Consider the following 14,893-nt stretch of genomic DNA (forward strand, 5'->3'; position numbering starts at 1 on the left):
ATATTAACATAAAACCAACAAAATTTACAAATCATCCCCAAAACAGTTTGTGAATAATCCATCCTTTTCCCTTGAACTAAAATGCCACTTTTATTAAATACCTAATTCCTGTGTGTATACATACATACACATATGCATTCTGTTCCATTGATTTATTTGTTTTTTTCTTGCATCAATGCCATACTCTTTTTTATTAATATAACTAAAGTATATTTTTATATCTGGCAGAAATTCCCTCTCTGTTTCAAATGAACAGATTATTCTTGTACATTAACTGTATCATATGAATTTTAGAATTATATTGTCAAGAGTCAGGAAAAATATAATTGAGGTTTTATTAGAGATTGCCTTGAATTTATATATTACTTTCAGGAGAACTGGTATCATTAAAATTTTGAGTCTTCTGATACATTAAAAGAATATAGGTCTCCATTTAAGCAGGTCTTTTTATTAAGAGTAAAGTTTTATAAAATTCTATATAAATCTTTTTAGATTTATCCGTAGGTATTTCGTAGTTTTGTTACTATCATGGATGGTATCTTCACCCCATTAATTGCTAGTTGGTTATTATTGGTATGTAAGAAAAGTTTTGCTTGTGTGGGTTAATCTTCTATCCAGTCATGATACTGAATTTTTAATTGATTCTGACAAGTTTTCTAAGTAAAGATGTCTAAAAATAATGATTTTGTCTTTTTCTTTATCTTCATACTTTTTTTTTTCCATTTCTTATCACATTGACAAGAACCCCAGATCAGTGTTAAATTATAGCAGTGACAGCTGACAGATCTGCATGTTCTTGACTTCAGTGGGAATGATTCTAATGTATCACAAAGCATGAAGCGTTTACCATAGATTTTTACCAGATATACAGTATCAAGACAAATGATTCATTTTTTTTAATTTCTACTTTTCATTAATCATGACTTAATTTTAAATTTTATTAAATAATCTGTAACATCTACTGAAATTATCATGAATTTATTAGATTTTCTGATTTCTTGCAATTCTAGGATTTAAAAAAAAAAAAATCTCGGTTGCTGTTGAGAGAATTTCAACTCATAACAACCCTATAGGACAGAGTAGAACTGCCCCATAGGGTTTTTCAAGGCTGTAATCTTTACGGGAGCAGACTGTCACATCTTTCTCCCATGGAGCAACTGGTGGGTTTGAACTGCTAACCTTTCGGTTAGCAGCCAAGCGCTTAACCACTGTGCCACTAGGGCTCCTTAATTCTGGGATAAACCCTACTTATGTATTTTAGTTTTAATTTGCTATGAGCTTCTATTTTATTTTTGAGGATTTTTGTATGTAAGTTATGTTGGTACAGACCTATAATTTTCTTGTGCGATACTTTTGGGATTGGGGAAATTAGCTGAAGATTTTTCACCTTGTACTACGCTCTTGAACATTGTGGATGGATGGAATTTTCTTATTTATTGAAAATTTGGCAGAAATTGCCCATAGAATCAAATCACTTTGCTGCTTTGGTGCCATGGGTCAGGGCAGGAGGAGTAGATCCTCCATTGTAACTGGTTCTCTAAGTCTTCTCTAGTCAATTTTGATAACTGGTTATTTTATGTCCATTTTATGTATGTTTTAGTATTTATTACAATAAGTTTAACATGGTATTGTCTAATGAGGTTTTAAGTTTCTTTTATATCTATATAAATGTTCTCTCTATCTTGGACATGGTATAATTAAAGATAATGGGTCCTACTAGCCAGAAGATTGGTGTTTCAAACCCACCAGATGTGCATCACAAAACAGGCCTGGTGATCTGCTTCTGAAAGGTCCAGAACCAAAAAACCATACCCATTGCCACTGAGTCGATTCCAATTCACAGCAACCCTATAGGACAGAGTAGAACTGCTCCATAGGGTTTTCAAGGCTGGTGGTGCAAAAGGTTGGCAGTTCGAATCCACCAGCTGCTCCTTGGAAACCCTATGGGGCAGTTCTACTCTGCACACATAGACTTGCTATGAGTAGGAATCAACTCCATGGCAACTAACAACACTGCCACCACAGGCCCAAGAATTCAGCTACTTGGGTTGATATTCCAACTCCACCACTCACAAGGTATGTGGTATTAAGTTTTTAATTAAGACTCTTTGTGCCATAGTTTCCTCACCTGTAAAATGGAGATAATAATAATAATACCTACCTCGTAAAGTGTTGTAAGGCTTAAATAAGCTAATAAATATAAGTACTGAATCAACACCTGGCACATAGTAAACATGCAATAAAAGTTCGCTGTTACAGAATTATAATCAGAAGTTATATTCCCATTTCCATTCCTGGTACTATTTTTGGTGACTTACTTATTTTTGTTTTTCTTGATTGTACTTGCACAGTTATTTGTCTTTTCACATAACTTTTCTCACAGTCAAATTTTTGTTTTCCATTTTATTAATTTATGCATTTACCTTTAATATTTCCTTCACTCTTTTTTATTTGGGTTAATCTCGTTGTATCTATTTTGTTAGAATTTTTTTTTTTTTTTGTCTTGCATTCTGAGTTGAAGGCTTTTTCACCTGTATCAATTGTTCTTATTTTCTAACAAATGTATTTAAAGTTGTAAATTTCCTTTTGAATACTGTGATGGCTTCTTCCCGCAGGATTTGATACTTAGTGCTTTTTTTTGTCTTTTAATTTTAAATATAAGAAAATTTCCATTGTGGTTTCCCCTTTAAAGAAAGAGTAAATAAGAAATATGTTTATAATTTTCCAAGTGAATTTTTTTTTTTTTTTTTTTTGGTCTCACAAAGGAGGGACAGGGTTGGGTAGTGTATCTTCAGACATGCTCAGTGAAAGTGCCATGTATGATACAGTTTATGAATTTCCAATGTGGCCAATACATGGCAATTCTTATAAATATGCCTTGTACGTTTGAAAAATAAATATATATTCGCTATTTGTCTGGTAGACAGTTTATGCAGAAAAACTTATTAGAATCTAATAATTACATTGAAACTCTTATCTCAGTTAAGCTAGCAAATTGGTATTAAAACTTTTCCCCTCTATTTTATCTGTAAGTTTCTGGGGGAAGATGTGTTAAAGTCAAGTTCTCCTTATTGTTCTGTTAATTTTACGTATTTTAAATCTACACTATTAGGTGCATTGTTTCCTAACTACTATACTTCTCCGTAAATTAATCTATTTATAAATTGGTGATATTCCTATGGCCATTTAACTTTTTCTGCCTGCATTCTGTTTTGCCTGATATTTATGATATTATGCAAGCTTTCTTCTGTTGGCCTTTGCACTGTTTTATGGAAATGCAAGAGAAACAAATGACATGTTCTCTGCCTCAAGGAGGTTTTAATCCCTATGTGTATCTATTTTCTATTATTTTTTAACAGTTTAAATTCATAGCTCTTTTATCTTCTTACCAATACTTCTTTTTGTTGTTACAGTATTCTTACTGATGCACATATCTGATTTAATATATTCTATATCCTTAGTTATAGCTAAGACTTTTCTAAATGTTTAAGATAGCTGCTGTAAAGTTAGTATCACATTCAGGAAAACAAGATATTTATATACAGACGTTGTCTGACAAAAGCATCAGAATGATAAATTTACTTTTTCCTATGTTCTAGAAGCGTGATCATTTTACAGAGAGTCTGTGCGAAAACCTGGCTTCTCTGTTCATAAGTGCAATATGCACTCTCCTTGTAAGTAAAGAGCATAGAACATGAAAGATTTCTTCACATGGCTTACAGTTTGGTGGTTATCTTTAACAATGTGAGGGGGAAAAATATATTCTTAATTTACTTTCTGATATGGGGAAAATCAAAATATACTTAGTGAAAAGATGAACGATTCCTACAATGGAAACTTAAAAACACAAAGAAATGAGGTCACCTGCAGCCCTAAAATAGCCAAGAACTTGACATTTCCCTTCAGTTAAATTTACTACAGTTTTCTTACCCAAGAAATATAGAGTAAGAAAGCTGGAATGAACGTAAAAATCATTTTATTCAATTTTGTTTAATTTTATGTAAAAAGAGAACAGTGTAGTTAATAGAGTAACAATGGGTAGTTTGCAAAAGAGCAGCTTTATAAATGTATATTTTTTCTCATGACAAAATTTCATTACCTCACTAGAAGAAATAAGAGAAGTCTGAATGCACATTTTGTTATTTACCCTTACACTATCTTCCATTCCATTGCTGAGAAGAGCAAGAATAATGTTTTGTTTTCATTTTAATTTATGTGATTTTTTTTCCCTTTGTAATTTAAACATCAGTTATGTTTCTCTTAGATACTTGTTATGTTAATAGCCCAGTGTATACTATTTTTCTTGCCATCATTTTAATACTTTTTAAGTACTATAAGGGAATATAGGAAATATATGTTTGGAATAGAAGGAGGGAACAGCATTAGAGTGTATATGACAAAGCTATAGGTATAAAGAATTCATTGATTTACTTTTCCCAAAGCAACCTCCTCATGCAGTTGTTTAATGTGAAAGGGTTTTTTTTTTTTCTTGAAAAGGTTAAAAAAGTTCTAATCAACTTTTGTACATTATGTAGAACTTCATTTTCTAAACTCTGCAAAAGAAAGTTTCATATTTAATGGGAAATCATGAATTATTCCATTTATTATCTACTTCCTCCTTTCAAAGACATGATCTGGATAAAAGTCGGGGTGAATAATTTCAAAAAAATACAATACATTTTTAATGGGAAGGTGCAAACTACAGATTCTCATGACTATTAGCAAGTGTAGAGGAAACAGAATTTTACTTGCAAAACTTGTCAAACTCTAGCAAAGATAAAATGTATGACATACTTTAGTGAAAAAGAACACAGTGAGCTGAAGTGTTCTTTTCAATGCAACTTGTTGTTTTTACTGTTTGGTCTTTATAGTCTACAGCTTTCTATTATGATTTAAAAATTGATGTTTTACTCAATTTATATGGAAAACGATAGTTTTTATTTATAAGGATGTATGGAGAGGAAACTGAAATAAAAGATTAGATATTATTTGAGATAAAGTTTCTGAATAATAGAGTTTCCAAAAAATTGGAGGACATTACTGAATTATGATTTTAGAAAAAGTGAATATTATACTCTATGGGGTTTTATGTTAATAAAAAATTGTAAATACTAATTTGGACAAAAATGTGTAGCTGATGAGCTAACATTATCATGTTGCATGGGTTTGTAGCACGTTATTTGCAGTCATGTGGAATTTAGCTCATTTTTTTTTCCTCCCCTACGTTTGCTGTCATTATATTAGGAAGCAAAATATAGCAGAATTATGTTACTCAGATTTCTTTTTTTTTATTATTTATAGATCACTTCAAAAACTAAGCAGACTTTATTTTTAACCTTATGTTTAATTGGTTTTCCTATAGTTGAATGTTGCAGTGTAATTTGAAAGAAAAGAACAAGAATCCATATGATTGCCTCATTTAGTCAAAGATGTTTGGACTCAAGTGTTACACTTCTGGCTTGAAAATACTTTCATTGAAATTCTTCTTAAACAATGACACTCATTTCATACCTTTCTGTGTCTCACCTTTGGCTTAAAGCATTCTTTTGTTTAAAAAATGTTTGCATTTCTCAGGGGAGTTTACAAGTAATAAGACCATTTATGAAAATTGTATGTGTAATTATCCTTATATAAAGGAGTTTTTCTTCCACTTTTTTTTTTTTTACCAGACTTCTATAGAAAAACTTTTTTAAAATGTGTTTGAGATTTTTTAATAAAGAGAATGAATGATGTTAAAATCTTGTGTTTCAGCTATGTGGGTAAATATTTTGGTAATACATTAGATTGGCTGAAGAATAGTTTATTCATTTTCAATTGATGACAATAGCTATACTTCAGATATTTAATTGAATGGTAATCACGAGTAAATAAGCCATTTTTAAGAGGGTATGCACAGAATAAATGCCTTTATAGTATTAAGGGAAGTATTTAAATCTAATGCAAGTGTCACAGCCCTGCAATGTCTGCTAAATCACCACGGCTATCCTCTGATAACCAGTAACAATTACCAGTGAAAATGTGATTTGATTTATTAGCATTTATTGATCTCACAAAAATAACTGGCTTTTATGCTAAACATCAGTTCTAACATAATTGAACCTGAGAAATAATCTTTGTTCTACTCTACAGAAGTATACGTATATCCTAAATTAAAATAATGCTTGTTGAAATGAATTCTTATGATACTATTGGGAGAATTCTCTACTATCAAATGTTTTAATATTTTATTACATGTTGAAGGAATTCTTTTAGTAATAATCCTATTCACGAAGTACTGCGAGGTAAACTTTATGTCTTAGCTATTATTGTTAGAGTTTATTTTTTAAAGAATAAAAGGCTGAACTTGGGTTAGTTTTTTCAAATGGCACTTTTCAGTTTGTATTTACACTATTATAATGTTGAAAGTCTGACCATATTTTCTAACTTTCATTATTAACAGATGAAAATTTCTCTTTTCCAAATACATAAAGCAAAACTTGGGTATGTAACAGTTTCATCTGAAGATTCAAATGAATAATCTTCTAATAGTTCAGAAAATGACATTAAAAATTATATTCCCTGAACTTCTTGGGGCCACGTCATTAGTTTATTTTTAAGCTATCAAATTAGCTCAGTTATCTAGTCACTTTAAATCTAAACTGAAGAAAAATCCTGCTTTACTAACACCTATGCCCTGATTTTCTGATAACATTTTTACATTTTACTTGATGAAAGGTGATACCGTATTTATTTGGAGAATAATTCTAATGAAATAAACTTATACATACATTAATGATATTTTACTCTGAAATGAAACTAAAATGGTAGATATTTCAATCTTAAGAGGATTTTATGTAAATTAAAGGGTATATATAAGACATATTAGGGTACAATTTAAGTACTACACAATACCTAAGCCCACAAAATTATTTTCTCTTTTCTTACTTTTTTTTAAAGCAAATATGAACTATAAATTTCACAAGAAAATGAAGATTGTTATAATGTGTATGATATTAAAATTCTTATTACATGATTAATCAGAGCTGCAATAATTTTATTTATAAAGTTTTTTGTTTATTGAAATACATGTTAAAACTATACATAAGTTGCAAGGATTATTATGATCAGTATATGCTTATTATTTTTTAAGGAAATGCCTCTAAAATTTTTTAAAGAAATGAATAAGAATGTTCATTTTAATGACTACTTCTAATCATAATGACTATGATAAAAGATAGATTCTTCTTTGTTCCAAGTCCAATAAATTCTATTTACTGAGGTATAACATGTAAATAGTTAAATTAAGTCATAAAAAATAAGCAGTGATCATCAGATTATTATTTTTGATTGGTGAATGTATGGAAATCCGAAATGAATTCATTTGCTTTTATATGTATTTTATTCAGATTAATAAGAATGCCTGGCTAATTATGTGTGTGTTTAAGTTTAAAATATATTTCTAATTTTCCCAAACATGAAAACGGAATGGCTTGAAAACTGTTACTCTGATATGCCACCTGCCCTATTTACATTTTTAACAGTTGAGTATTTGTTAACTGATCCCATAGACAGCTACATGTTTTGCTGTTACCAGATGGATGAGATAGAATGCCATGCATAACTTTACATTTATCTTCTTTGAGTGTTGCCTAATTTGCATATCAATTAAAATAATATCTGTATTAAGATGGATAATGAAAGTTATCAAATTTACATGATACGATTGCAGTTTGCTAAATTTCCAGTAGATGCCCCCAGAGACCAGTCAACTCCTTGGAAATCCTTCAAATATAAATAGAACAAGCCTTTTTTTATATTGAAACTTTTTTCTTGCTATGTGTTGAAGATGGAAAGTAAAAGTCCTAAAAATCTTAATTCTTCAACTGTTTTTATATGAAAGTATATGTGAGTGATGATAGTAGCATTTTTAAATTAATAATCAATATTATGACTAATAATAATTAAAAACCTAAGTGTAAAATTAAGAAAAATGCCTTTAGTTTTCATTGTAATTCTGTATGCTCTGAAAGTAATTTCAAACAGTCAAAAAAAATTTTCATACCTTCTCTTTCTTTATATATTCATAGGGCTAGAGAAATGCTACATCTTTTAGTTTCTTGGGAAAAAAATAACCTTGTCACAAAAAACTAAAAAATATACCCAAATAATTTATAATAGGATTTTTATCAGTTCATGTATATTGAGAAATGGCTATTTTTTCATTCTGATTATTATGGCTATCTATGTACCCTGGTATGTATGGGTAAGAATAGTGACTCACTTTATTCCATGGAAATTATATTAACTGAAGCTATTTAAGTATTAATTTAAGAGTCAATGTAATTATCCCATAGGTAATTCCAATAACATTTATATGAATGTAAGGCTGTTATAACTGACACATAGATAACCCACTAGTGACTTATAAATATTAACATAATGGAATAAAAGTATTATCCTGACTTTTGATTAGAGATGACATATCTTTTGAGTTTATCTTTGTCAGATTAAGTAGAAGTTTTATGATCTTGCTTTAAAGTATTGTTTTTTATTGAACTGCTTTTGGAATATTTTACTGAATGTGAGCTTCACCTTGATACAATAGTTTCAGTTAACCCTATGAAAAATTATGTTAAATATATTAATCATCTATTTGAATACTTGATAATGCATTTTGATTTTGAAAGTCTACTAACTATCATAAATACTTGTATGTGCAGAGAGAATAAAATAAGTTGTCATATCTACTCCTTCACTTAATCTTATTCAGATTTTGTAGAAATGTGTGTTTTTAATCTTTTTATACGTTTGCCTCTGTCAGTGTTTTTCCCATTGGACTTTACACTCTTAAGTGGGGATCACATCTATTGAATTTGCTTTGTGTGGATGCTACTCGCTGCCTGTTCCCTCTGTTTAAGAATGGGTATTCTCTTGGATTGTCACACACAGTGATAGGGATTTCTCTCCCCAATTCACCATAAATGTGGGCTTTCAAATCAGAGTTACATGCATCATAATTGTCAAATTATGTCACATTCCTAAATGATCAACGCAAATAGACAGGAGATTGCATGGAGGAGAAGGAGAAGAAAAATCAGCAATACTTGATATAGCACGAGACAATATGGTGAAGTGGAAAGAGTTCAGAATTTGCAGCCAGAAAAACCCGGGTATGAATTCCAACTCTGCCCCTTATTACCTAGTATGGCTTTGGGCAAGTTACAACCTCACTGAAGACAGTTTCTTTATCTGTAAAAATGGAAGCAGTACTTGGTAGAGTTATTGTGTGTGTTAGAATGATGTCTACACAGTGCCTGACACACTGTAGGTGCTCTGTAAATAGTAGCTATTCAAAATGGTTTAAGACAAAATTTTAAAATGATTTGGTATCTCCGTGGCTGTTTCAAAGCAAGTGCCCCATTTTCCAGCATCTCCACACATTCAGCTGCTATCAAGTTATGTCAGATTATTCAGTCTTACTCTCTTCCCATTTATGGGTTTTTTTAAATCTCAGAAATTTCTAGGGAAATTTTGATGTAAATTCAAAATAGTTACACAGAATCTCCATAGAATAATGCCTTTAAATGACAAAATGGTAATAAAACCCACATGAAATGCATGACCACTTAATGCCATCCTAAACTCTCCTCCAGTTGCATGGCTGGCATTATCCCAGTGCAGCCTCAGGTATCTATGACAGCAAAGTTCTTCAAGGGCTCATTTTTGTTTCCTGAAGATGCAGATTTATCTGTGTCCTGCTTGTCCAGGAATGTCACAACTTCTGCTTCTCTGGGTGGCATGTTTTCTTCAGGAGAGCTCTCCTCAAATTCTGCAATATCAAATCTCTCCATACATTTCACCAGAATTCTCATTCACTTTCGCCCAGTGTAACAGCTTCAGGTCAAGGAGATTGTTCCTCTTCTGATCGTTGGAGACAATGTATTTTAAAATAAACTATTATTCATAAGTTTGAATGTATAAGTGAATCAAAGACTAAAAACATGTCCAAATGTAATAACGAATGAAATAATGAATTTGACTTCTGTTTATATTTCTATTTGTGTGTTTAAAAAAGAAAAAATATATATATATATATTCATTTGCATCAGGAGAGTGGAGTTTGGCTATGGTCCTCTGCTATGCAACATAAAACCTGAAAAATCTAAATAATTGGTGGGGATTGGCACACAGTTTTATTTGCAGACACTCAGTTCATTTTAATAATGAAAATAATTCTGCTTTAAAGAAATAATGGTGTTAACTATGAAGGTTTAAACAGGAACCTATTTAGTAAATTGCTGTAATTGCTCTTTCTTGCTCTCCACTGTTAGTGGCAAGGTTTAGTTAAACAATGACATACACATATGTGTGTGTCTATAAAACAGAGACAATATCAACATAGTTACATATGTATTTTTAAATACATTTATAGCTGGAATCTCTTCTCCAAAGAATATTCATTTTTTAAAATTTACTAGAAATTTAAAATATTGATAGTCATGTATCATGAATATTTGGGGGCTGAAAGATGTCTTGGAAATAAGTTAGTCCAGTCCCTTCTGAAGCAGTTAGTATTCTTCGATCATAGGCAGTGGAAACCGTTTCTGACTAAATTAAGTGGGAAAAGATTTGACTGGAAGGATTTTAGGTAACTTGCTGAATTTAGGGAAGAACCCAGATCAGAAGAAAAGGACAAGACACAAGACATTTCAAGAGATCTAGGTAGCAAGAACTACTTAAGAGTCTTGTCAGATGCCTCTAATTGAGCTCCAATAACCTTCAATATGATTGTTTCATGTCTCAGATTCAAAATCCTGGGAGAGAAGCCAGTTGGCCAAATTGGGTCACTAACCCACCCACCCCTTGGCCAGAGAATCTTTGAATTCCAGTCCTACCAAGACTGCACACAGTGTGGGATCAGTAATTCTCCGAAGGATATTGAAGAGCTGCCACCTGGAGAACTGAGACTAGATGCTGGGTAGGCCAACATCAACAAAAAAACAAAACCAGTTGTCATCAAGTAGGTTCCAACTTACGGCAACCCCATGTGTGTCAGGGTAGAACTGTGCTTCATCGGGTTTTCAATGACTGGTTTTTCAGAAGTAGATTGCCAGGCTTTTCTGGAGAAACATGACACTCAGAGAGTGACTTTCTGCATTTCTGTCCCAGTTGAGATTACAACTGAGGTAACCTCCTCATAGTCTGTCTAGTGTTTATTAGTATTGCCTAAAGTCAGTATTTTAATTTTTATTGATTTATAATTTTCTTTATTATTGCCCCAGAATGCTTTTTTCATTCATCAGAAAACAGACTGGCAACCAAGGCAGAAAGATGTAGAGGTGGCAGTGCTGTTTTGAAGCAAGGTGGGATTGCCCTCTAGGTCTCCTATCCCCCAAACTGTCTTCTTGGCACCACTTGGATATACCCTTGGGGTCCTCAAACTCAAATGATCTGAAAATGAACTCACTGTCTTTCCCAAAACCTGTTCATCCTTTTGTGTTCCCATCAATAATTTCAGCAAAGTAAACCAAACCAAAATCAAACTAGTTGTCATTGACTTGATTCTGAAGCATGGTGACCCCATGTGTTTCCGAATAGAACTGCACTCCATAGGGTTCTGAATGACTCATTTTTCAGAAGTAGATAGCCAGGCCTTTCTTCCAAGATGCCTCTGGGCAGATTCGAATTGCCAACCTTTCGGTTAGTAGTCCAGCACTTAGACCCCTCTTCAGCAAATTACCAATTATGCAATCCAATAACCTGTCATCTTAGCTCCTCCCTTTCCACTCAGTCATCAAATAATCATTATCTTTTATATCCTAAATATGTTTTGCATCTACCTACTTCCCTTCATCCCCACTACCTTTACCCTAGTCCAGCCCCTAGGATCCCTCCTTTACATTACACCAAGGTCTCCCATCTGCTCTTCCTGTTTCCTATTATACCTTCCTCCCATCCATTCCTCCTGTATCAGGTGTGAATTACAGAGCCACAGACTGAAGGATGCTAAATCAAAAGTCTTTATGTTTTTGTAACTTAATTTTAATTTCTGTCCCTGGGCCTTGATCCTCCCTAGTGTAAAAATCCAATTTATAACTCTCAGGTAAAGTCAGTCCAATTCAGCAATTTCTCAGGTTATTCCAGATTCTAAAACTTCTTCCCTCACCCTATTTTCCTATGTAGAAACAACATAGCACTCATACGGGACAAAGGCAGAGTGTGTGGAGTAGAGTTGCCAGACTTAAAAAATAAAAACACAGAACATCTAGTTAAATTTCAATTTTAGACAAATAAATACTTTTTTAGTATAAGTATGACCCATGCAATATTTGGGACATACTTAACACTAAAAAATTATTCATCGTTTATCTGAAATCCAAATTTAACTGGATTGCCAGGTAAAATCCCTACCGCGAGGGTGGGATTTGTCAGCATTTACTTTCAGATCTACATCTAGGACCTTGCGACAAAGTCTGAATTTGCCTATCCAGTATCTATTCCCCTCTTATTCTTTGCCAACGTAACTCCAATTTTATTTGGGGTAGCAGTGTGCCCAAGAACAGGAGGACTATTTGTTTTCCCAGACTCCCTTGTAGCAAGGAGTGGCCATGTGACACAGTTCTGGCCAATGAGACCAAAGTGGAAATCCACTAGCAGTTCCAAGAATGTTTTGCTTTTCCAAATAATAGGGAAAGACACAAGGCAGGTAGAACGTATATTAATATATGCATTTTTACAGATGAGACAACTGAGGTTCTGGGAGGTTAGGTAAAACTGGGTTCAAACTTAGGTGTTCAGACTAAGTCCAATGCTGTTTCCATTCCATGCTGCAATTTTTATTGCTAGTAGCATCATATCATGCCATTGATCTAAATATTTAAATGTTTCCTGTTTTTTTTAAAAAAATACTGTAAAGTAATTAGAATTTGATTGCTCTTTTAGTGGAATAATAGCTACCAACTAGCTATTATTCTATGTTGTTAATTGCCGTTGAGTTGATTGCAACTCACAGAGACCCCATGTGTGCAGAGTAGAACTACTCCATAGAGTTTTCGAGGCCGTGACCTTTAGGAAGCAGATTTCCAGGCCTGTCTTTTAAGTCGTCTTTGGGTGGGTTCGAACCACCAACCTTTCAGCTAGTAGTCCATCACTTAACTGATTGGCACTGTTTGTGTCAAAGGAAGTTATGGTGGTGCAGTGGTTAAAGCACTCAGCCGTTAACTGAAAGGTCTGCGGTTCGAACCCACCAGCCATTCTGTGTGAGAAAGATGAGGCAGTCTGCTTCCATAAAGACTTACAGCCTTGGCAACTCTATGGGGCAGTTCTACCCTGTCCTATATGTAGGGTTGCTATGAGTTGGAATTGACTAGATGGCAATGGGTTTGTTTTTTGGATTGTCCCATAACCCTGATTATTTCCTGTATAGCAGTTTTCATCATCTCAAGTTATTTAGTATTTGTTTACTTATGTGTTGGTTGTGTTTCCCCCTCTAGAATGCAAATTGCACAAGGGCATTAAACCTGTTTGGTCCAGAATAGTGTCTGGCACTTAGTAGGAAACTCAGTAGCTTTTGTTGAATGAGTAAATGGGATAGCATTTAACATTTCATCTTCTTGTAGAGCTCCTTGTGTATTGACATTAGACGTGAATTAACCTAAACAATCATTAACTTAATCCTGATTGGAAATAAAAATGTGATAGGTTTCAATAAATATTTTCTGCATGAATGAATGAGTGAATGAATAGACCACCATAGCATACACTGAAACCCTTAATATAGTGACTACATCAGGAGTTCTGGTGGCACAGTGGTTAAGCAGTCAGCTGCATTGTTTTGATATTAAATGGAATGTTTAATTTTTCCTTGGCTTATTGGCTTTTTTTTGGGGGGGGGCGCTGGTGTACCAAGTATTTTTTTATATTGTCAGTCAGCTAACTTATTTGTTCTTATCAACAGGGAGCTCAACTCTGGAACTGCTATAACATAATTTCATTAGAATTACTGTATTTTAGATAGCTTCTGGCATCTTTCATTAATTTCAACTGAAGTTACTCAATTGTGTTACAGACACAGATGTTTTGATAGCTTTCAGTTCTTTCACTGAGGCGAAAAAAAGGCAGTGTGATTCAACCTTTAATTATTAGAGGATAAAAACACTGTGCGGATTTGAAAGATTAAAATAAAGCTTTGTGTGTTCTGATTCTTATTCCCAGTTACAGGAACTCGTACAAGAAGAACATCTGTGTGGACATGCTGCGAGAGGGCTATCATAAGTCCTTTACTGAGCTCTTTGCTCTGATGGAGAGGTGGGACGTCCTGAGGGAGGCTGCGAAAGTTAGGTCCATCTTCTGGCTGCAGAAACCCCTGGAAGAGCAGCCCGAGAAGCTGGATCACTTCTACCACTACCTGACCAGGGCTGAGAACGCTGAAAGGAAAGGTAAGCGGAGGGATCATGGGCAGCGGTGCAGCAGCGGGAGCTGGAGCCGCGAGCGCCTGAGGGAAGATTCCAGATTGTTCCTTGTATGAATTTGAGACATTAAGACAACTTAGCACAGTTTAGCCTCGTCAACTAAGCATATTTATGGAATAAATGATGAGGAATGCGGAATCACGGCACTGCCCATACACAGGGAGATCCTGGGGATGTCATTCTAAGCCAGGAGAGACAACATATAGCACTTAATTTCCAGAACTTTTCAATAGATTAAAGTCTTTTAAGTCCTTAATTATAAATTTAACCAGTTTTTCTTTCTATATAATCTGAATACTGACTTTAACTGAACAGTATTTTCAAAGAATTCTATAATTTAAGAATTACACTGATTTCTCAGTATTTATATCATGGGCTTTGAAGGTTTAATCAAAACTCCTAGAATTAAATAGAAGAGTTTATATTAGTAGGCACATGTTAAT

At 33.3% G+C, this 14,893-nt stretch overlaps 1 protein-coding gene across 3 annotated transcripts in view; it reads left to right on the forward strand.

The window, feature by feature from the left end:
• TTC29 (tetratricopeptide repeat domain 29) overlaps positions 1–14,893 on the forward strand; it is a 183,415-nt gene that overhangs the window by 22,435 nt on the left and 146,087 nt on the right. For all 3 annotated transcript variants that reach the window (XM_023733572.1, XM_023733573.1, XM_023733570.1), the window contains one exon: positions 14,194–14,417. In XM_023733572.1, coding sequence (XP_023589340.1) covers positions 14,194–14,417 — 224 coding nt within the window. The remainder of the gene's footprint in view (positions 1–14,193; positions 14,418–14,893) is intronic.

Source organism: Trichechus manatus, unplaced genomic scaffold (genome assembly GCF_000243295.1).
Source record: "Trichechus manatus latirostris isolate Lorelei unplaced genomic scaffold, TriManLat1.0 scaffold00059, whole genome shotgun sequence".
NCBI lineage: Eukaryota > Metazoa > Chordata > Mammalia > Sirenia > Trichechidae > Trichechus > Trichechus manatus.